The 24,570-nt window shown below is 39.2% G+C and overlaps 1 protein-coding gene across 1 annotated transcript in view; it reads right to left on the reverse strand.

Moving 5' to 3' along the window:
* The window catches only part of TMTC2 (transmembrane O-mannosyltransferase targeting cadherins 2), a 181,286-nt gene that overhangs the window by 89,798 nt on the left and 66,918 nt on the right, over positions 1–24,570 (reverse strand). The window contains exon 2 of the mRNA XM_080971472.1: positions 14,710–15,280. Within this exon, the coding sequence (XP_080827598.1) occupies positions 14,710–15,280 (571 nt within the window). The remainder of the gene's footprint in view (positions 1–14,709; positions 15,281–24,570) is intronic.

The following is a 24,570-nucleotide window of genomic DNA, read 5'->3' on the forward strand; positions in this document are numbered from 1 at the left end:
TGTGGAGAACCTTTGGCCCTCCAGATCTTGCTGAATTACAGCTTCCACATTCTCATCAGTACTGTACAGGTAGTACCCATTAGCAAAGTGCAACTGTTGCAAAAATCAACGTTTGAGGCTGAAGGAAATTTCCATGCAGCAGTGAGAAAACAAAAGGTGTTTATTGTTAGCAATAAAGGCTCAGTGCGATTACTTTGCAAAGGCTGAGCAACCCCCCAGGGGAGGGGCTCATATGCATCACAACCATATGACTTGCACATGCATGAAGACATACAAGGATCCTGTTATGGAAACAGAGGCCTCAAATGAATTTTGCATGATTGATCAATGAATTTATATACCACCCTATACCCGGAGGTCTCAGTATGAGAGGCAGTATAAGAGATGCTGTGAAAATGCCCTGCATAGCTAGTCCCCCAGTGCAGATACATGAATGTTTACACAAAATTTGTCCCAAGCTTTTGTACTCTCTAAATTCCTAAAGGCAGCAAAGAGAAATAAACATTCAAAAGTGAGAAATGTATGTTACAGCTATCTCATTTCCAGTAGCAAAAACACACCCTCATTTTTATTTTAGTGAAACCATGCTACTTACTGTTGAAAAGCTGTTGCAGCAGAATTTCCAAAAAAAGAGAAAAGGGTAGTGCCTTACAGAAATGTTGAAATATACTTTCATGTAATTAAGCTTATGCCTTTAGATGTATTCATATCAGAGGCAAAATTTTTGAACACAAATGTCAACCCATGAAGTTAACAACAGGAAGTTATGCTTTGTAAGAAGCCTGAATCAGGACAGGTTTCAGCAGAATGAGCTAGCTGAAGTCCTGAAGCGTACAAGTTTCAGGACATATGGTGATGGTAGCAGTGCTGAGGACGTATAGATGCCTTTCCCATCTTAAAAGCAAAGGTAATTAGTGCAGTGGGAAGAAAAGTTCTGCCCCAGCCTTATCACTGATGTGCTAGGTTTCTACCTGAGTTTGTGTTTCAAAAGTAAAATGCAAAGTTTTCAGAAATGACGTTCTCTCTCATCTGCGATCTGAAGTGGCACCGTTCATTCTACTACCTGTATTTAGATGTGCAGCTTCAAACTAAGTTTGTTCAGAGGGACGGGCCAAAAGCTTTTAATCTTGGTTGTGAAGATCACTGCCATCTTGGCTTTGAGAATTTGACATGCATCCCACTCCTTAATTTAAAACTCACACCAACACCACCCTTTTTTTAAAAAAAAAATCTCTGATCAAAATACCATTTTCATTATGCACAAGTTACCGTATTTTTTGCTCTATAAGACTCACTTTTTCCCTCCTAAAAAGTAAGGGGGAAAGTGTGTGTGTCTTATGGAGTGAATGCAGGCTGCGCAGCTATCCCAGAAGCCAGAACAGCAAGAGGGATTGCTGCTTTCACTGCGCAGCGATCCCTCTTGTTGTTCTGGCTTCTGAGATTCAGAATATTTTTTTTCTTGTTTTCCTCCTCCAAAAACTAGGTGCGCCTTGTGGTCTGGTGCGTCTTATAGAGCGAAAAATACCGTAGTTTTGAGTCTTCCAGTTTTCTGGGTGCCTGCACTGTAAACTCACTGCCTCATACCAATGTAATGTCCTAATTTAGGATAGTTCAGGAATAGATCGAAATATGTCGGCTCTAGAGGAAAGAAAAGGCTGAAAAGATGGCTGCTAGGTTGCCAGCAGTCAGCCTGAGGGCAGATAAGTAGCTCTACAGTTCATTAAAAATGCCAGTATCCTTCATTCTTTCACTCAGGAGGGGTTCCCAGAAAAATAAAATGCAGAGACAACATTCTAAACACTGGCATCTATATTTCCCTAGAAAAACAATAATTGTATAGTACATATTTACTTTGGACTGGTTGTTCTTTTGCAGATATCTAAAGCACTTACTAAAAAAAATTCAAGATCCAATAAAGCAGGGGGAATTGAGAGAAAACATAGGAAGGAAAAGATACAAACCTCAGTTTAAGCAGACAATCAAAATCCCACATCGCCACCACTCAGAATGGCCTGGCCAATGACACTAATGACCTGAGATGTGTTTGGTTCAAGAAAGTGAACTCCAAGGGACAGACAACACTATGTTGTGCTGTCTCGTGTTCCCAAGGGGGGACTAAGGTACAGCAAGAGTGTAATTGGCCAACTAAATGGAAAGCAGCACCCTGAGTAGTTTGGTGCATTGACTTTTATGGCAAAGAAGTCTTGTACGTATACACAAATATGGGACTGAGTTGGAAAGCTTGCATAGGAAGCAAAAGGTTGTAAGAGCAAGCTGAGAAGCAGAGGAGAGAAGAGAAGATCGTTTCCAATATTTGTGATGCTAAAAATCAGTTAGCAGCCAAGCTGCTAGGAAGGTCATGGCATCTGACCTAGAAGAGGGCACTCCTTATGTTTTCATTTTGAAACTACAGAATGCACCTATTTTTAAAATGCCTGCATGAGATCATATTGACACAAAAACATCTCTACCTCTCAAAACATGTGCTTTGGCTCCCTTCCAAGAGAATTTTCTCATGCTATCCTACCCATGGGACATAGCTGGGGTCACCCATGTACTCTTCCTCGGGTGGACCTGAGCAGAAATTTCCCAGGAGACACTTTTCTGAGAAATATTCCAAGATTTTTCTTTTTCTCACCCCACTTAAAAAAAAAAAAAGTTTCATAGATTTTTTCCCCCCATATATCCACTCCCTGTTTGCGGCAAAAATCATTTTCCCCGCCCCAAATGCCTTGGAATGACTCCAGGCCATTGTGGATGCTGCAAAATGGCAGCCAAGCTGCCAATACAATTCCTACTGCTGTCATTTACAGTGGCAGGAGCCACAACAGTGTACAGTAGTACCTCGGGTTAAGTACTTAATTCGTTCCAGAGGTCCGTACTGAACCTGAAACTGTTCTTAACCTGAAGCACCACTTTAACTAATGGGGCCTCCTGCTGCTACCGTGCCGCCAGAGCATGATTTCAGTTCTCATCCTGAAGCAAAGTTCTTAACCTGAAGCACTATTTCTGGGTTAGCAGAGTCTGTAACCTGAAGCATATGTAACCTGAGGTACCACTGTACTACCAACACTGCTAATGGTAAGCCCTACCCTAAGAAATAACTACATTATGCTGCTCTGCTCATTTGTTAAACTTTCCACCTATGGGAAGAGCTCAAGAGTCATATGAAGTTAAGGCATATTCTCAGAAAAGGACTGAGTGGGTAAGTCTAATGTTGGATTATGTTGAGTAAGTCTGATATTTTCATGGCAGATAGCATATCCAAATATATATTGCATTTCCCCCAAGAGATTGTTTACAGATAAAGAACCAACCATTACTCTTGAAAAGTAAAAAGTAGCCACAGTGGCTCACAGGAAAAAAATTCCAAATTACGTATACCATTATTAGACCAACCAAAATGACATAAAACTATGTGCAAACTTTCAAGCTCCCTCAACCTTTTCCCCAGGCTAGATGGTTAAAGAAAAATGCAGTAAGGAAGAGAAAGAAAGGGCTATATTGCTCAAGTCATGTCTATTTGGCAATAATCTTACGGCAGAGTGTTGGAGAAACTAGTAAACTCTCAAAGAAGGCCCTTTCAGAAAACAAAACAGTTCTTACTCAGCTCTGCTTCCATGAGTTCTGCATCACTGAGCCTGATGAAGAGTTCTGTGGAACCTGGAATTTCTATTTTCTGACATTTTGGTAGGCCTGATAAAGATATTGCCCTAATAAAAGGTAAACTCGGAAAGCTGTCTGCGGACAAACGCCGGCTCCTTCGGCCTGAAAGCGAGATGAGAGCCACAGCCCCATAGTCGCCTTTGACTGGACTTAACCATCCAGGGGTCCTGTACCTTACCTTTACCTTTTTTATTGCCCTATTATGTATTTTGAAGCATTATCCAGCAGCCCAGATGAAGCAGAAAGAACACTCTGGGTGTTGTAAAATATTGGCATCTAGAAGCACACAGTTTCAGTCATGATTTATGGCACTGGGTGGAAAGCAGGGCCGTGGGAAAACACACCTTGACAGAGAAAGTTCTGTCTGTGCCCCAGGATATCCTAATGATATTCTCTGTGATTTTTGCTTTGCTTCATTTATAGTGAATTTGCTATGTATGAACCACTGCTTCTTCTATTGCTATAACTTAGAAACATTCTCTTCCCTTCCCAAGGCCATAATATAACAGGAAATTGTTTATTTTGATTCAACAACCTGGTTTAATAAATCCTGCAACATACTGAAGACAATATTACATAGCTTCAAAACCTACATGAGGGACAAAGAGAACTCAACAATGAGCGAGACTCTCCAAATTTAGAACTTATCCATGTAAACAAAAAAAATGTGAACAGTGCACAAGTACTTCTACTGTAAAATTGCACTGCATGTCAACATTAAACAGCAACAATACAAACAAAAATAGCTACTACCAAGAATTTCAAGAGGGAAAATTCTCAAAACCATAATTGAGTGTGACTGAAGACCACTGTGTCCCCATGGTATAATCTTACATGGCTTCCCAAAGATGGGATTTTTTTTTTTTTTTTTTTGTAGGAAGGTGTTCCCACAGATAAGGAGCCACAGAGGGGGAGCCACAATGGAAAAGGCCCTCCCTCCAGTTGCTACAAAGTTGACCTCAGCAGACCAGACAAGCTTCATCTGAAAACCTCAACATACAAGCAGGAGTATATTGAGGGAAAGTATATACAGGTTCCAAATTTTGAAAATTTCATAAACAGATATAAGTATGTTAAGATTGAGCTCAATAGCAAATTGACAGCCTGTTCTTTCAGAAGAGATATCATATGCACATGATAGGTCACTCCTGTCAGTGCCCCTAACCACTGCATTGTGCACTGAAAGAACTAATGTTACTGTGATGTGCTCTACCTGGTAGCTCCACACAGGGCACCTTACAATAATCAAATATTCAGTTTACCTATGCATGGAACAGCCTATGCCTGCCCAGAAATGACCTTACCTGGAACACCAGTCAAAGATGGGGAAAGCTTTGAACCTTTGGTGATGAAGGCTGTGTTCTTTGTTCTTCAGAAGGTATGCAGACCTGACCAGATCAGGCAGCTATCCTAACTCCTGGAAACAGAAACCATCCATCCACAGCCCCTCCATCTTATTGGGCTTCAGTTTCTAATTTCAACTTATTGGCTCTTATCCAGTCCACCACTCATTGAAGCACCAATTCAGAACATGCACAGCCATACTCAGCTCAACTGTAACAGAGGAACAGAGCTGGGTATCATCTGCATACTGATGACACTCTGCCCCAAATCCATTCCCTAGTGGCCATTCCCTATCACTTCATATAGATGTTAAACAATAGTGGGGAAAATAAGATGGAGCCTTGTGGCACCTCACAGCATAACTTCCAGGGGGTCAAAATGCAGTCACCCAATGATACTCTCAGATACAAGTCTCATAGGCAGGAATGGACCTCCTGCCTCTTGTTCCAAACCTGCAGAGACAGTCCAGCATGATACCATGGTTGATGGTATCAAAAGCCATGGAGAGAACCAAGTAAAGCAAGAAGGGTCACATTCCCTCTGGCCCACCCCATACAAAAGGTCATCCAATTTGTATAATCTTCCTTTCGCCAATCAGTGCAAAGCCACTATATACCCCCTTTCAGAATGCATTTTCTGATATGCTGTTCCAATTTCCCATCCTACCAGCTGGCTTGGTTCAAATTATTTCTTTAAAAATCTATAAATGCATTGCGATCAGCAAGTTTCCTGTCAGCATTAAAGGAGATAATCCAGGATTCTAGGGGTGAGATGATAGATAGATAGATAGATAGATAGATAGATAGATAGATGGCATAAAGTTACAAAAAAAGGGGAGGGTCAGAAGTTACTTGAAATAAGAAAGAGAGAGGCACACAAAATTACTACCTAGGAACCATCTAAATGCTAATTAGCAATAGTGTTAGAGTCTTGAATATCCAAGTATAATAAATGTAAATTGTGGTATATTTAGATTTTCAGCTTGCACAGGTGGCAGCACATTCTTCTCAAAATAAAAGTGGGCATCTTAAACCATGGCACTTAATAGTAGGTCTGCACTTAATTAAAATGTACACAAACATCTGTGTTTTTCTATTTAGAGGACAGACAAAGGAGACCCACAAGGGGAAAGGGTAATTAACAGGTGGTGTGGACTTCCGACTGACACCTGACTGAGGTTATAGCACTGACCAGCTGCCTCTCACACAGCACAGGTGGCTCCTCATGGTAATTACTTCCACTATCTAGTGAAGTGTGCAACAATGACATTCCTGTATATGTGCACCAGGAATATCCTTATCTCTTGTGAATGAAGCTGGGAGATTTCCAAGATTGCCAGGATTCCAGGCAATAATTGGTGTCCTGCCCTTGAAAATTCTCAGGAAAGCATTTCTAATTTTCACACTGAAAAAGACTAGTTTTGGGGAAACTCTTATTTAAGGAAATATTCCAACTGAAAAGCCAAGTGCATGTGAAGAATGGTTCATTTTCATTTTCTGGGAATCAGCGATGTTTCTCTCCTGATAACTTACACTAGCAGTCAATCCCTGCTCACTCTCAGCTTCAGGTAGAATGGGCAGATGTGGACATATGGATAGGATTATGAAGATATGCAAAATGGGTTGCAAATGAGTACATTAACAGAGAGGAAGTACATTTGTTCATACTTTTATTTCCAATCTAATAACATGATAGATTTTCATCATATATAATGACATGAGAAACATTAGTTGACTTATCCAGTGATTTCCATTGTCATCCCAACATTATCTTACCCTGTGTTTAAATTCATCCACAGACAGACTTCATTTTAGCATTTGGCAATTTGCTTATCTGAATGATACATGTATTGCAATAACTTTATTATAACCATATTAAACTGGCTTAAAAGGGTCCTCTTTTATCAGTTTGTTCAAATTATCGTACCATTCCAGGAAAGCAAAAAATACCTTTCAAATATGGTGTCTCTTGAAACACTGATCTTAAAAGGCTATTGTAATTCCTAAAGTTACTTCCCCGGCATTTTTTTTTTAAAAAAAATACTAGTCACACCCTGTAAGCCACAACTGACTGATATTATAGATTCATAGATTTTTCTATTCATCTTCTAGGATCGACTTAAGACACAAACCCACAATCTGAATAAAGCATGCATCATTTACTCCAGACAATATATGCTGAAAGATTATGCACTAATGTTACCAGCGTATAATAAATCACATGGAATATATTGTCAGATTGACATCTTGAGCTAATCAATAAAAGCAAGACAATGACTAACAGCTGAATCTATTTCCATGCAACCTACAACCCTTAACTTAGTTCATCTTGTTAGGTGTGCCGCAGCATGATAGGGATGGAAGATAATTTAACCTTGCATCAATTCGCCTGTTAAATTCTGTAGTGATGTCAGAACCACTACATCTCCCTATGTTTCAGCTTTTTGTAATAATTATATGCTGTAATCAGTTAACGGATGGCTAGTGTAAAACCAACTCACTTTAATGATCTAGAGCAATGACTCTGACCTGACATGGTCTTTTGCAATTACTGCAGCTCATCGGTGTGTGCTAAATTACGCTGACAATGCTGCCACTCTTAAGGACATTGTGCATCCACCCCTCTTTGCTAATAGCCAAACTCATGAGATTAGACAACTTGCGCCACAAACTGCAGTAATTGTATTAGCTCCTAAAGGTATGTGTCTAATGGGAATTCTGCCTCATTTAGGCATCGTGCTCCAGCTGAAGTACTTTCATCAAGCTGTCCATCATTCCCTGGATAGGTTTTCAACATTTGCAAGCCTGCTGGGAAAAGATGTGTGGTGTTTTATCAGATGTTCCAACTTCCACAGGTCAAGTTCTGAAAATGCCAGCAAGGAAAGAGCTAACAGCATCAATGAAATCTGAATTGCTGCTGGATATTAATCTGAATATAAACTTTTCTACTTGTGCAACAGTAAAAAATAATAACTTTGTGTTACTATAACTGTGGCACACGTAGCACAGATCCTAATTCAAACACACATAGGATGTAACAGATAAAAAAATATTGCTAAGACTCAGAAACTGAATAGATCACTACAATAAACTTCACAGCCAGCAATCATACTTGCCTGGCATGGATTCAGTGCTCCCATTACTGGCTAAGGGATGAAAATGAGCATAAACTCGCAGGAATGACCATAACCTAGGGAGAGGCCACCATATGTTGCTGGAAGACAACTCCCATCATTCCTGACCATTGCTGGGAGTAGTGAGTGCAGGTGTCCAGCAATGTTCTAAGAGCACCACGTTGGTTACGTCCATCATAGCCAACATAATGGAACACCTGCTATGCATGCCATGACAGGTCTGCTGATTTTTGACCTCTAGTACAATTAAGCAATTAACATAAAATAGATATTGCCCTAGACTACTACTTCTTTCTTTTTTTTAGATCACCACATCTCAGGACATTGAGGAAGACAATTGGCTTAATTATGTTTAAGTGGGTGCATGCCTGCAGCATTGCAGCAAGCTGACTGTTCTGTATAACCTGTTCATTTGAAGGCAGACCGGAAACAGGCATAAGTGGAAACCATACAGCCATTCAAGAAAAGTGGTAAACGGGCTAAATCAGAAACACAAATAGGTATTAGTGCAAGAACTCCAGAGCACTCCTGTCCTTTCTCTTCATCGCAGGGCTCAGAACCCAGCAGAGCATAGAGAAACCATCTGGTGCTCTTTAGAGTCATAGAGATTAACTTTAGAAAGCAAGGTCACAGGAACCTTCCAGGCCACTATGCAACTGCAAACTGCTGACACAAAATTCCTTACAAAGCCATCGAGTCTTTTTACGTGCGCACACTGAAACCGCACCGCAAAATCCGCAAAAGTGCAGAATACAACTGGGAGTTGCATGCTAACCTACAATCAAGCTTAGAAGTGTCAGATTGGGTCAGACGGTTGAGAAAGGTCAAGATTTTTTTAAAAAAAGATCATCCACCATCTACTCTAACATACACTAACACCACTTAAAACAATCCAGAGTCTAGCTATAAAGATTTTTATGTGAAATATATAAACTAGTTGCCAAATACCTCTTTCTAGAAAGAATCTCCCAAATATACTTTGGACTAATTTGTGTCAAATGCAGGCTCTTTGAAAATTTGGGTTTTCTTAAGGTTGTCCTTTCATGCAACATTTTGTGTCAGTCATCTAAAAGGCAGCATATATTGAGAAGGGGAGAAATTCATCTGAATGCATGTGACAAGTCCACCAATACCCTGAAGAATAGATGTGCCTGAGAATAAGCCATACTGTTCTTGAAGTTGGCAATTGGCATGTAAAGTCAACATGACAAGCAACCTTTAACACCATCTGTACAAATCCCCATGAAAACTTATATTCTCACCTCATGCCTCAAAGAATAATTGTACCCTAGGGAAACTCTAGAGGACATTCAAATGATTTTGCTTCTTTGCTTCTTAAGGTTTGAGTTTCTGACAACATTATGCTTATGCCTTGTCATAAAGGGCAAATGTGTAATAGAAAATATTAATATTCCCTTCATAGAATAAGCTGATTACCTTACCAGTGGAACCATTTTAACTCATTTCAAGATTTGATTACTATTGTATATGATAAACAATGTATTCTATAATTCTTGTTAACTTAATGAGATAGGGTTTTAGAGCTGACAAAAATCCTATCTAAAACTATGTCTATAGAAGAGAGGGTGAGTAAGAAACAGCTTACATAAAATGTCAATAAAATACACAGAACAGGAAAAAATGCAATCTAAACCCAAAAGAAAAACCTAACTCTACAGAAAAAAATGAAAGGCTTTCTTCAAAACAAAGAAACTCATACAGCACTGAAACACAGCAAAAATACAAAATATGAACTAGCTAAAATCAAAGGATAAAATGAACAGCATAACAATTAAATCGCAAAAGCAGTGCTAAAATAAACTTCACTGCTCATTTAAACTATATAAAACAGATGTCGGTGAAATGTTGGGTGCAGATGTTTCACAATTGGGGCAACCACAACAGAACATGCTCACTTTCTAGTAATCATCAGAATCAACTCTGTGTGGTCAGAGCATGAAATCCATGGTTCAGGATGGCATTTCATACCATATCGACTACCAAAAATAGGGGTCTTCTGCGTCACTTTTGTGACTGATTTTGAAACTGAAACCCAGTGATGGAGAAACTTTCTTCCCAGGTGGTGGGAAGGGCAAGAGACAAACAGTGGGTGGAACAATGGGTCTTGTAAAGTAGATAACATTCTGGCCATTCAAAAAGCAAGCAGTTTCTATACACAATCTATACACATAATGCAACAGGCATTATGTTTCAGGAGTATGTTCCAGCTAGCAAAAGCCCTAGAGGAAAGTGCAGGTGTGGATTTGAGAGAGTGGTGTTGACCACATAAAAAGGTTTAGAGTGCTTGGTATTGAATTTCCCCACTCCTTTTCCACTATGGACCTCCTTCTTCACTAAGATATTATTCCAACACAACCTTCAGAGCTTTGTCTCGTGGAACCTTGCAAGGTGGCATTTCAGCACAGTGGCTCCCAAGCTATGCAATGAGCTTCCCACGGAAATACACCAGACACTTAAGTTGGTGAGTTTTCACCAGGTGTTAAAATATTTCTATTTGCTCCAACTTTCCCTGCTCTTTGATATCAGTTGAATGGTCAGTTATTACCATTTTGATATGGTACTTTGAATTGTTGCTTTGTATTTGATGGCTTTATTCTTCACCACCTTAGGAGGTGGTATTGAAATATTTTAGATAAATAATATAGATAATAACAGGGGAATAATCATCACAGCTCTGTACGGAGTTATTCCTTCCAGTTGTGTAATACCTGCCTTCTACAAATCAACGATCTACAGTAATTGCCATTTGTATCACTATAACTATACTACAATAGTATATCATGCATAACAACCTGAAACATTGAAAGCTATGTTGGCTTATGCTCTGGCTTCACAGTTGGAGGCAGTAATGCTTCTGAATACTAGTCGCTGGAAACCAAAGGAGGGGAGAGTACTCATATCCTGCTTAATTCAAGGGCATTTGGTTGAACACTGTGAGAACAGGATGCTGGACTAGATGGACCATTGGCCTGATCCAGCAGGCTCTTCTTAACTACATTGTATTCAGAAGCCAACCTGAGTAACATTTGACTTGACATGCTGAACTGGATTTGTTAAGCCAAAACTATTCCTGGTTTCTGCTGAACTTCCTCTCGCCTTACAACAACAGAATAGTTTCCCCCAGAAAGTCTTGCTAAACTTTCCTCTTATGTCTTTAATGCCCAGAACTGTAACAATAAAGAGCTGAGACTTCCCATATGGCTTAAATGGAATCCTGAAAATTCTCCATTGCTCCATTTTTCACAATAAGTTTCCAGGCCAAATGGCAATGATGGTGAATGAGAATGAGTCTAATCTATGTCCCAAAGTTGGAAAGCAATTTATTAACTTCCCCCTTTCCTAACCATGTCATATTTAGCCAGGGTGTAGTATTGCAGCATTGACAACATTAACCATAGCTAATGTGAACCAGGTTCCTGCAAACCCGATTCACTTGGTTAAATTAGGACTCTTTTGTGTTAATCATGTTCCGTAGTGCAGACAAAATGCTAAGATATTTAACTGAGAGGGAGGGGACCACAGCAGCCTACAACCTTTCAGACTACTTTAGCATGATTAAGAAATTGCAGTACTAGATTTGTACTGAGACTATAGATACCAATTCTTTATCACTCCCTTTCTCTATCCTTGCATTCTTTTCCTATCAAACTTTTGGTTTACTGAGTAGAGAACTGCCACTCATGCTATCTAGCAAAGTACCAACTGGTGTTGTAAACTGCCCAGAGTGGCTGGGGAAATCCAGTCAGATGGGCGGGGTATAAATAATAAAATTTATTAGTAGCAGTAGTAGTAAAAGATGAAGAATCATGAAAGAATCTGCTCCAGACATTTGACCTAAGTACCAACCATGCCTTTGTTTTTTAGAGAGCACCTGTTGTTCTCTAGAAGAAAGGAAGCTGCAGGGCACAAACAAATGCAAATATTTGTTCAGACTTTCACACGTTTATAATGAGATATAAATGCTGGATAAATTAATTCTCAGCTGAATAACCCTGAATGAAGGGACTCCACAAGGGAGTAATCAGTTGTGGTCCCGATCTTTTATTTAGCCCTTCAAAGTGTAAGAATCCACAAGACAAACAAAGGCCATGTTTAACAGTTTAGTGCACTTGTGTGCGCACATTTGTCTCCAATCATTTATGCGTAGATAGCAAAATTGGCAAGAGGTCAGGCCACATTCTATATCTAACAATCATTTACTACATAGCAGGTTGTTAGGAACTAATTTTTGCTAGGACACAGTCGTTTTCTAATTATGATTACAGAGTGTTGTCCTAAGTGCTGTAAAGGAACCCCTTGAGCTCAGGAGCACCGATGGGTAGAGTCACAAATGAAGACTGAAAAATCCCCAATGTCATTCTTAAAAAGCTAATTTACCGAAATGCTATGGGGATTTTATACAATGGTGCTTGATCTTTAGTGATTATTGTGTCGTTATTGTTTGAGTTTAAAAAACAGCCAGAAAAGCTGTATGGTGTGATGTGTGGAAAGAAAAGTGAATGAATAAGGTTAAACATTTCATTTATCATATTATGACATACTATCCTAAATATCTGAGTTGAGCAAGTTGTTTCACTCTAGCCAATTTGCTGCTGCAACAAGTCTTACAACTCAACTAGGTATTCAAAAATTGCAATGATATTTCTAGATTATTTTTCTGATACCAGCTTGCAGAGTTTCATTAGGCAAGGTTGACTCTGTATTTTTGAACACACGCTTGCTTTGAGAAATGTAACTTCTGGAGTAGCAGAAAAAATAAGGAAACTGCAGACTTGAAGTAATCTTTAGTTCAAAGCGAACGTGTGATTTTTTCCCCCAGTTCAAACTTAAGGTGAAGTGTTAGCTGTATCACTCTTAGAGCATTAGGTTTCCACAACTAAAATTAGCTGCCATATAATTTCATTAAATATGCTATGACACTGTGGGTATAACACCAGATTACATTAACAGACTGCATTATCACATTTGTGACACATTTAATGTTACAGATAACTGGAAACGTATTCCGTATGAATTACACATTTCCCATTTAAAATAATAATAAGGAGATAAACTTTTTTCAATTCACATTTTGGAAAGCATGGTTCCTGACCTACTCATAATGATGGCATGTTGTTTGGTAGCATTTCCTAACACTACGTGGTGTGCATTCAGATCAGATAATTTCTATAACAGTGACTTGAACATATAATGCTAGACATTTAGCACTGCTGAATTAATAACATATCCAGTAAAGAGCTAGTTTCAATGCATTTTAAATCAAAATATTGTCGTGGCCTCTGCCCCATTTGCTTCATCTTTCCCCCACCTTTTTCAAAGGCAGAGCACAAAGGCTCAAATTAGCTTTGTAGTACTAATTGGACAGAATAGTGCAATCTGCAAAGTTGATTAATGGCCCTGTTCTCAGGCTGGGAATTGCAACTGCAAAAGAATTAGGCCTCTGAATTTGCATAGTTTCTATAATTACAACCCTCTTCAAATCTCATTTCCTGGCTGAATTTTGGCTCCACATTAATGTTTTAGTATAATTTGTACAGATCTCGCTGCTGACATGCAGAATGACGGGATACACAAGTTACATGTACCTGGCAAATCAATCTAACCACAAGCAGTCTACTTAACACACTTGTAGAAGTTGTGGGAAGCTATTCAAGAAAGCTTCAATATAGAGTATTTTCCTCAGTCCAGTCAACACACACTTCAAGCCAATCTTGCACAAAATTGAGGTGCAAACACAGTTCTTTTCAATTTATATTTAAAAAATAAAAAAAGTAAGAAATACATTTTAAAAACATTTCACATCTCTTTTAAGAGTATTACATCTTGAGATAACCCCACATTAGTTTGATCAGAATGTCCTAGGCTCTGTGGTTTAACCCACAGCGCCACCCGTGTCCCGTAACAACACACATAAGGGTTGATTAAATTACTGTGCAGAACCATGGTTCTTGCTCACAGTGAAGTTGCCATGAACAAGTAAATGCAATCTGGGCCAGTCAACTGGTTAAAATCAAACAGGAACATGCAAAGACACTATGAGAGAGAGGGCATATATGTATACCCCAGGGGGTCTGTGTAACCCACCCAAGGGGAACATGGAACGTTTCACATGACAAAAACTACCATAGAGATATCAACATTTTCAAAAGTAGGAGGTCCAAGGTTTGGCTTTGGAAAACATAGGGTCTGTAGTACAGAGCTAACTGGAAACCAGTGCTGTATAGAATCAATGGTTAATAAAGTCAATTATTACAGGGCAAAAATGTGCATTTTCCTGCTTCCCGCCCATCATTGGAAAAGAAGCTGTTAGAACAAGTCAACAATAATACTTGCCCAAGAAGCATTTAGTGGACAGCACAGCAAGGTGGAAATGCCAAATGCCAGAAGAAGAACCACTGTGGAATAATTTGAATTCTATTTCTACCATAAGGCATCTCTGTGTGTTTTTTAAATATGGCAGGATTTAAGTGATTCTTTATTCTTTTAGATAAATGCACTTCATCAATATGGTGCAGAAACTGATACGTCCGAGCCACAGTTCTTACCTTATAGACAGCAGGAATGATTTGGTGCATTTTTAGCCTATGAAATACAAAGACATCGTAAACGGCTGAAACTGCTAGAACAGTCACTCCTTGCTCCTTCCACAACATGCTGCAAGTGGCGCATAGCCCTGCACCCAAGATCCAGCCCCAGGTTCCTTCTGAGTAGTTCCTTGTGCAGCAGTGTTTAGTATAACAGACCAGGGAAAGCAGAAAGAAAAGGCAGGCTCCAATATCAGCCCTTCCTACAATTCCTGCAACCGCTTCAGTATGGATGGGATGCGAAGCAAACAGCAAGCCAGCCAGTAAGGTCCAATATCCGTCGCCAAACAATATTCGGGAAAAATTTGTGAAAAGACCTGTGACTGCAGCATGTAAGAGGACATTTACAAGGTGGTAGCTCCAAGGATCCATTCCTCCAACAGCATGGTTAATTCGAAAAGAGAGCGTACAGAGAGGTCGATACGACTTGTGACTCCCACTGTGAGTAAGGAGAGTGCCCCAGAAGTCATTGTAGAATATCTGAGTCCACGGCGTTTCAGGAAGAAGATCCTGGTTTGTCTTGATAGCTCGGCTAAGAAATAAGAGCAAACAGAGAAAGAATCAGACTACATGACCACTACAGTCAAGATTACTAAATTATATGCACATTCTCTCTTTTTCTTTTTCTAAATTAGCACAAAAAAAATGTAATATCAGAGCTATTCCACTTCTTAAAATTTCATACTTTGCAGTACAAGCAGTGTTAGAAGTATCTCTTCTATTGACTTTTTGCTACAATAAATTTCCATATAAATTGGCTTTTAAAACCTTAGAAACAGATGTTATGCTGGAGCCATTAAATTAAAACACCCTTCAATGACATTCATCTGAGTCTAACCCAGAAGCAATCACTTATGAGTTGATGGGTTATAATTAAAACGTAAAAGAAATATGAGTAGCTGACAAAAAAAGTGTGGCTTAAACTAGCAATTCCTTACCAGTTCCAAACTAAAACCCCAACTGGCCTTTTGCACACCTATTTTAATTTACATGATGGAATTAAATTTGCTGACATGAACTAGCAATAACTACACAAAGTTACCAGATGTATGCAAATTTTTAATCCACAGAGAAATTCCTTGACAGACACAACAAATCTGTCTAATAAAGATAATTCTGCAGCCCATGTTTGACCAACTATAGGCAGCTAAAAGATTATGGATTTCACAGGGACATGAAGTCAAGTTTTGCTGGTAGCCAGTTCCATAAATTCAAAGTGACTGTTTTATTTTGTCCCTTCTAACCCCATATTTTCCATAACAGCTTCCTTACAGGTAATGGCATAGGTATAAACTCAGTTTCTCAGCTACTGTATAGCATAGGTATAAACTCAGTTTCCTCAGCTACTGTATTATACCAGCTGAAATGAAACAGAAATGGAATCTCTCTCTGTGCGTGTTTATTTTTGCATAAAAGGAATCTGTTCCTGGTGTGAGCTTATACACATACATGTAACATTTTACACACTGGTTTGGATGCAAAGTTGTTAAACTTGGGTTCCCTTCCCAATTGTTAGTTGCAAATATCTCTCTATTAGCAGGTCTATAGGTAAATCACTAAAAGGATATGTAACAATTAAGCACAGACACACACACACAATACAGCCAAGTGTTATACTGGACAACTTTATCTTACAAATGGGATGGCTGATATTGGGGTTAGGTTGGCAAAGAAGATACAAAAAGGATGTTCTCCTACTTTTTGCAAACTGAATTAATGGAAAAACAGATTTATTCAAAATTTCAGATGTAGCTATATGTTTTATGACCAGAGTTCATTCCTGCGGTGATGCAACAGAAACTGAAAGAAAGAAAACATCAGAGATCCTCAGACACATTACTACCCATCCTTTTTGCCTTTTTTTTTTTTTAAAAAAAGTACATTATATATAAATGGATTGCTTTCAGCAGGTTTGCTCCAAATAGAAAAAATCGCTGCCGTTATTGAATTTGCTAACATTGCAAATACACCACTGTTCTGCAAATACATACTAATACAAAGCTCGGCAGTTCCATTGTCTGAAGTACATTGCTGTAACATTTTAAGGAACATTTGTTGTGTGTAGATCCTTTTGGTTTGCGTATAGATTGAGGTCAGTAAAATATTTATTTTGATTTTTGCTGAGGTTGTTTATCAACTTTGCCTCCATTTCTGGTTCCACTTAACTATTATTAGAAATGGAAATGAATGGAAATGGGGGCGGGGGGAGAAACAAAATCTTCCATCTCTGGTACATTTATTGCCCCATCATTTTTTAATTTAACATCAGAATCTTCTGTTTGTGATCTCACATCCTGAAACACAAGTTTCCAGACTGAGAGACAATGAATGGGATGTTGAAAACAATCAAGGACTGCCTCCAGTCCACTACCACAGCCAAACAAGAGTGGCCTTTAATGATGGAAGATTTCACTTTCCAGAAAATCTACACTGAGGCAACATAGTCCATCATGCTAATGAACTTCACAGGACTAGAAAATATAACCAGGAGAATTAAAAGGATTTGTTTCTGAAGTTTTGCAAAATCAGGCAAACATTTCCAACACACTTTTTTTAAAAAACAAATGTGGGTGGCACTGTGGTCTAAACCACTCAGTGGCGTAGCGTGGGTTGTCAGCACCCGGGGCAAGGCAAGTAATTTGCACCCCCTAACCCGTGGATTTGCGCCCCCTAACCCGTGGATTTGCGCCCCCTAACCCTAACCCCCAGATGTTGCACCCGGTGCGGCTGGCCCCCCCTGCACCCCCCACGCTACACCACTGAAACCACTGAACCTCTTGGACTTGCCAATCAGAAGGTTGGTGGTTCGAATCCCTGCAATGGGGTGAGCTCTCGTTGTTCTGTCCCACCTCCTGCCAACTTAGCAGTTTGAAAGCACTCAGTACAAGTAGATAAATAGGCACCACTGCGGTGGGAAGGTAAATGGCATTTCCGTGTGCTCTGGCTTCCGTCAGGGTGTTCTGTTGTGTCAGAAGCGGTTTACTCATGCTGGCTACATGACCCAGAAAGCTGTCTGTGGACAAACGCCGGCTCCCTCGGCCTGAAAGTGAGATGAGCACTGCAACCCCATGGTTGTCTTTGACTTTACAAAAAAATCCCCTGACAAGTCCCACTCCCATCTTCTCTTTTACCTATTTGATTCCCCACATGTTAGGGCCCATTTGCAGGTATCCTGGGAAAAGAGACCCTGCAGTGGGCAGATTTCCTCAAGGTCTCATTAAAGGAAGAGAATGCTGCTTTGTTACAACTAAGAATTGTGACTTGGCAGCTGGTCTCTTCCCCCCAGTTTACCAACGCACAAGTCCTTTTGGACCGAGATGAGGGCAGAATCCCCTCATAGCAGGACGAGGCATGCTAATGCATGCTCTGCGAACACGTGCAGGGAACAGAAATGGAACCCCTACATGAAATGGTCGTCGCCTGTATACAAAGGGATCCCTTTGTTTACTGCACTGCAGCACCACACAAATAATGGCCAGAGATAGGTATTGCAGCTGGTTGGCTAGAGTTCATTTAGGTGCCTCAGTGGCTTTCCTGGTTTGATTGATCTTCCGCAGTCTAAGAAAAAACATCAAATAAGAGTAGCTTCTCCAGAGAGATTCCTATGCCTTGTTTTACTTCCCTTCCCCTGGACTGCTATGAAACAGGTAGAGAAATCTGTCTTTATAGGCCACTGACACTTCATGACAAAAATGCTTCTGTCATAATTGAACTTTAAAGGATATAAGGGTTCTTATAAAATTCCCATTTTACTTAATTTACTTGTGACTCTAATGGAACACTTATTAAACATACTGAGCTTTATGTATGAGTGATGGCTGCTTTGTCATTAGGTGCATGCCTCTATATCTGTTTATGTTTAAGCTACTTTAACATACTATACCATTTGTTTCCACAGACCTTTTGATGTCTATAGTGTAACAGTGCTCATATCATCTCCTGTGCCGAGACCTGCTCAAATAGGATTTTCTTTCATAGCAGGCAGTTGTTGTTGTTTAGTCGTTTAGTCGTGTCCGACTCTTCGTGACCCCATGGACCAGAGCATGCCAGGCACTTCTGTCTCCCGCAGTTTGGTCAGATAGCAGGCAGTAGAGATATACAAACTCTCTCCTATTTTAATTCCTGAGTTTTATGTTTACGAAGAATTGATTGTGAACCCCATACTCCTATGCACATTAATAGGCATATCTTCACTTGTATATAGTCCATGTATGAGTATGTTGCTGTTGTTTTTAAGTATTTTAATGAAACAGCCTAAGCAAAAGAAACTAATGTATGAGTAGACCCAAAAATAAATGTGGAATAAGTAAGCTCCTGGCAACTGTCGATGTACATCACTTGCATTTTCAGTAGACTGCAGTTATCCTGATACTTTACAAATGCATTTTCTATTCTTGGTCTGGTTAATATTTGACCTATATGTGTATGTGTTCTTTAGAACAGACTTAAATTGGAAATGCTCATATCCAGCTTTTGTTATCAGAAATCAACAGAGTTCTATACAGGTGTTAAGAGTTCCAACTCAGTGAATTCTTGGGAGCAGGGATGAAGGTTGCATAGGAATTTGTTTCATAAGCCTGAGATACCTTGTAGAAGAAAATAGGTTTTGTATTAAGTCTGTTGAAGCTCTTCAGTTGTACGGTGATGACTGGCGGGAACTACATGAAAAGAGAACTTTTAAAATTCCATTTCCACTTAAAGCTATGAGACGGGTCACAGATCAGTAGCAGAAAGCATGCTTTGCATATAGAAGGAACCACATTCAACCAATATGTAATTGATGGACTTGCACATAGTATTACTGTGCATTGGTAAACAGATTCAATTGTTTTACTATTCAAACAGCTACTTCGTTTCCTACTCTAAACTTTATTGAAGAGACATTTAAGAAGGAAAACATTTATTCTAAACCATGTATCAAAACTTTTGAACAAAAGTGGATGTTTGCCTACAAAAAGGATACTTTTTAGAGACTTAAAATCCATGCTCCTAGACCTTTTGTTTGCCCTAGAACAAGACTAGCATCTATATGTGGTTTCTGTTTTGTGGTAACTAGCAGTCATTTCACTGGGAACAAAGTCATTTTGTTGGGAACAATACTACTCTATTACTCCATTTTTTAAAAAAGTGGGAGGGGCCTAGAGAAGAGAGAAATACCTGGAACTACTTTTAAAAAGACAATAAATGAATGAGGAAAACTGATAAAAATACAGTAATTGCTTACTGTTAGGTGTCCAGAAAATAAAACACCCGCTACACAAACCTGTTAAGTATTAGAAGAGAAATGGTCATGATGCTAAATCAATTGATCAATTCCAACTAAAATAAAAAGGTACTGACTTATTTAGGCTTTACAGCAGGTGAGACTAACCTGACATTCTCCAGTTGTTGTTGTTGGGCTCCAACTCCCATCACCTCCAGGCAGCATGGCCAATGGTCAGGGATAATGTGAGTTTCAGTCCAAGAACATATGAAGGGCTACAGTTTCCTCATATGTCCTTTAGAACAATGCATGCCAGGAAAGCTATTCCTTGAAGCAGTTACCAGAAAAGCCTCGGAGACTGAACAACTACAGCATCGAACGGTAAACGCTGCTATCTCAGTTATGAGGGTGCTTGCAACACCTGAATCTTGCTACTTTCAGCTGTGCAGGCGTGATCAAGTTTTTCCCCCCTTCCTCCCCAAATAAAAAGAAAAATTCAAGAAGAAACTAAGAACAAATGGTGGGAACATTTATTTCATCTATTAAATGTTCGTTGGCCAAATCAAAAGCAATGTTTGAAGCAGTTTCCTTAACACCTTAGCAAGTGCTACTGACACTATCTGCTCAATATTTCAGGTGGTTAACTTCTGCAGGAAGAATCTAGGTTAAAGGAACCAGCAAACATTAGATCACTACTATCAGCTAGTTTTCTCATGAAGATTTTATCTTTGGATTCTAGTCATTATTCCAGCATTACAAATGGGGATTTTTAAAAAAATTCTGAAAGGCAAAAGTGTCACAAGGAGAGCCATTTGTCAAAGTTCCAGCAGAACTGGCAAGTTTCTGTCAGCCACAGATAACATTTGCAGGCTCAGTAAGTGAGTCTACCCCTTTAGGTTTTAATGCCTGCCCATTCTGTGCATCCCAGGGGGAATCTGTGGCTTACTCATAATATCACTAATGGCTTGTATTTTTAAATATATCTTGTATTGTCAAAATAGCTAAAAGAAATATTGGGAAAAGATTGAAAGTCAAGGCAAAGGACTTCCTTATTTCCCCACCAAAAGAAGAAATCTATTTATGGAATACTGAAGTGACGATATTTGTGCATAGTGCATGCAGCTGGCTCACATTTTTAAAAAATAACACTTTCTAGAGATTAGGAATAATTTTGTAGTCTTTGGCCTACTTCAATGGGAAAATCAGAAAACCAGGGCAAGCCCATAGGACATACTATCTGAAGCTGGGGCTATCCTGAGAATTTCCTCCCATCACTTTCTACAATAGCCAATGTGGGGGGGGGGGGGCTTCCAAAAAACTGCAAGAACAACATTGCAGCAGTACAGCGACCTCAGGAAGAAAGGTGCCAGGTGACACCAGGGCAAGATTCAGAGTAAGGTCAAGCAGACATTTACCACTGGAGATACAGGTATGTTGGGACTAGAATAGATGATCCACTTCTGGTTCTGTGATTCCGTGGACCAATTATCTACTGAAAGTGTCAAGAGAAAAAAAATGCTGCATTCCCTCTCCGGCCTTCATCCCTTGCTTGCCTTGAGACAGATCTTCCTTTATGACTCAGATGTTAGAGTTAATTCAATTTGTGCATAAGAGCAGCCTGTGCCTCCTATTAACCAGAGGGGTAAGTGCAATCCGCTCTCTATAAAACTGTCTACCAAAATTGATGAGAGAAAGTGTATGGTTCAATGATGCAGGACAAAGTTGCTTGAAAGGAGAGAGATGATGATACTCAATGACTTAACCTATAACCCTAAACTGATCCAAATGATATCACTAGAGTGGCCCAAACATTTTCTTTCTTTCTTTTCTCTTTCTCTCTCTCTTTCTCTCTCTCTCTCTCTCTATGTGTGTTCAACCATGTGTCTGGCTTCAATACTGTTGTAACAGTTCACATATGTTATACGTACTAATCATGAAACACTCAGGCATGTTAAGATAAAAGTGGCATTGCTGGTATCAAAAGTTCAACAAGTAGCTTCAGGGTTTTTTCAGATGCTGCATACATAATCATGAGCAAGAAACTGTGTCATTAGTACAGTTGGGTCTGATCATACTTGAGTTCAATGCTGCTGCCCAGCATAGATGCATGACAAAAGAGTCATCAAACTTAATTTACTGCTCTCTCAAAAACAAATAATGGTTTACTTACCTTGCTGTAATGGCGTAACATTTATGCTAGTTCAATTAACTCCTAATCACTACAGGGTACATAAAATGGGATACAGCTCAGATATACGACACTGAAAAAGAATCTCCACCGCACCTTTCTAAGTGAGTTATATCATGTTTAAGCATCCACCACTGTGTATAACTGCAACAGGAGACTCCACTGCAATTATCTTACTTTTTACAGTAAACTATATGAAGGGGAAAAAACTAAATAGATTAACCTGGCAGGGAAGTGTTATTAGAATATGATGTTTAAAAGTCAATGAAAGTCCCTAGAAACATAATAATGCTGCCCGTAAGCTCAGCAATCTTGAACCTTCAGCATTATTAATATTGTGAGAGTTTGTGCTAGCATTTTATAATTTTTTTAAAAGTACAAACAAGCAAACCATCAAGCTCAAAGTAATAATAAAAACAGGAAGAATAAAATTACAAGATAATAAAAAGGAATGAATGGCATAAAATATATTCCATAGTGGAATACAAGATGTGTATTTGTACCAAACATACAAAATATTCTTGAATGTTGCCAAATAAATTCATTTCTAATGGGAATGTGCCAACCATGATATTGTTTTGGTCATATAAACCACAAAGAAACTAATTCGGAGGGGTCCCACATCACTCCTGGTGGCACGTATTTTATGAGTCAGTTTTTTGGAAATGGCAATGAGCATGACTTTTTTAAAACCACAGATCCACAGAATAAACAGATGTGCCCTTCCACCCTTGAGACATAGAATCAATTGTTGAGAAGTAAGGTCAGGACTGGCACCATCAAAAATGGATAGGAGATATAACTTGGCATCCAAGGTGACTTGTTTGCCAACAATACTGCTGCCAATCACCTCTACAACCTGTTTGTGTACATAGCTATATCCCGACCACATATGCCAATATGTTCCTCGTACTTTACAACTCCACCAGCATAAGGGGGAATCAGATCTTACAATATGGGTGGGGTTAAAACTAGTGGTGGGCCACCTTCAAAGAATTCCCCCTAATGTTAGCAGACACATTAGTATCTAAAGGGACAAGTGGACCAGCTCTTAAGCCATTGAGAATCTTTCAGTTCTCTATTATTATTATTATTATTATTATTATTATTATTTGGTCCGTCTCTTACACTGATTTCAAAGTAGTAAGTGGACAGAACTGGAATTGTATCAGTAGGGAACATACCATTTCAGGGCTCTAACAAAGTATTTACTCTCAGTGCTCTTGCCATGCTAACATTTGAAACTAAGCCACAATTCTACTTTAGGCTTTACTTTCTTTAAATCAATGTGAAATAATATTTGCAATCTCTCAGATTCAGACATCAAGATTATTCTAGGAAGAACTATGTGGCAGAAGCAGTTCCAATTTCCTGACCTGGATATTATTACCAATGGAGGGGCCCAGATTTGAAGACACCTGGAACCCAAGTAGAAAGTATACATAGGGTGAGGGCATCTGTTGCTTTGTTATAAGGTGAAAGACCTTCGTATGGAAGCAACTCCTGCTGATACTGCAACAATTTTATTCAAACATGTTTCTAAGGAGACCAGCCGATCCAAGTCAGAGATAGCTAACACAATGCCCTCCAGATGTTGTTGGCCTAAAACTCCCATCATCTCTGACCATTGGCTGTGCCAGCTGGAGCCAAAGAACAAATGTCATAGAATAAAACAGAATAAAATACCATAAAAAAAATCAGAAAAATGTAGTTTCTAGAGAACCCAAGTGAACAGTAGAATGACTCAATATCAGCCTTCCAGGAATGCTTCAGTAAAAAGAAATGTTTTTAGCCTTCTCAAAACCATAAAATAGTTGCTGCATGCTATTTCTAGAGAGATGCAGTTTCATATGGTAGGTGCTACTCCAGGTAACCATAGGCATATGTGTGATGTTGCATGTCTATGCTGCAGCGGCAGGCACCCACAATCCTGAGGGCGTGATGACACCCCTGATAAGTGGAACATCACTGGATGTTCACATACTATGCATTGGCCCCGATTCACAAGTTGGATGTTTTAAGTAGAAATGTCACTATGGAGAATCTGTTTTCAGCACCTTTTGATTTATGATCAATGCCTAATCTAGTCTTAGAATCAAAAGTCTGGAATGCCAGGATTTAAATACTAGTGCTGAATGTCTGGATGAGATTGTGAAAGTATTTGGGGTGACATGTGCATAAGAACATGAGCCAAGGAGTAGTTCCCCTTTCTTTTATTTTCTTGAGTTCAGAGAGTGCATTGATATTAACATGCAGTAGAAGACTGGCACATAAATCATCTACAGAACTATTTATATTATGTACAATTTGGGATCTGCAAAAGGAGAATAATAATAATCATGTTCCTACATCAGAGGACAGCTAATGAAATTTACCCGCTGACTGCACTGCTTGCACACAGCTCTAGAATTTGACAAACTAGTTATGGATA

The sequence above is a fragment of the Podarcis pityusensis genome (genome assembly GCF_964106645.2).
Source record: "Podarcis pityusensis genome assembly, chromosome: 10".
Classification (NCBI taxonomy): Eukaryota; Metazoa; Chordata; class Lepidosauria; order Squamata; family Lacertidae; genus Podarcis; species Podarcis pityusensis.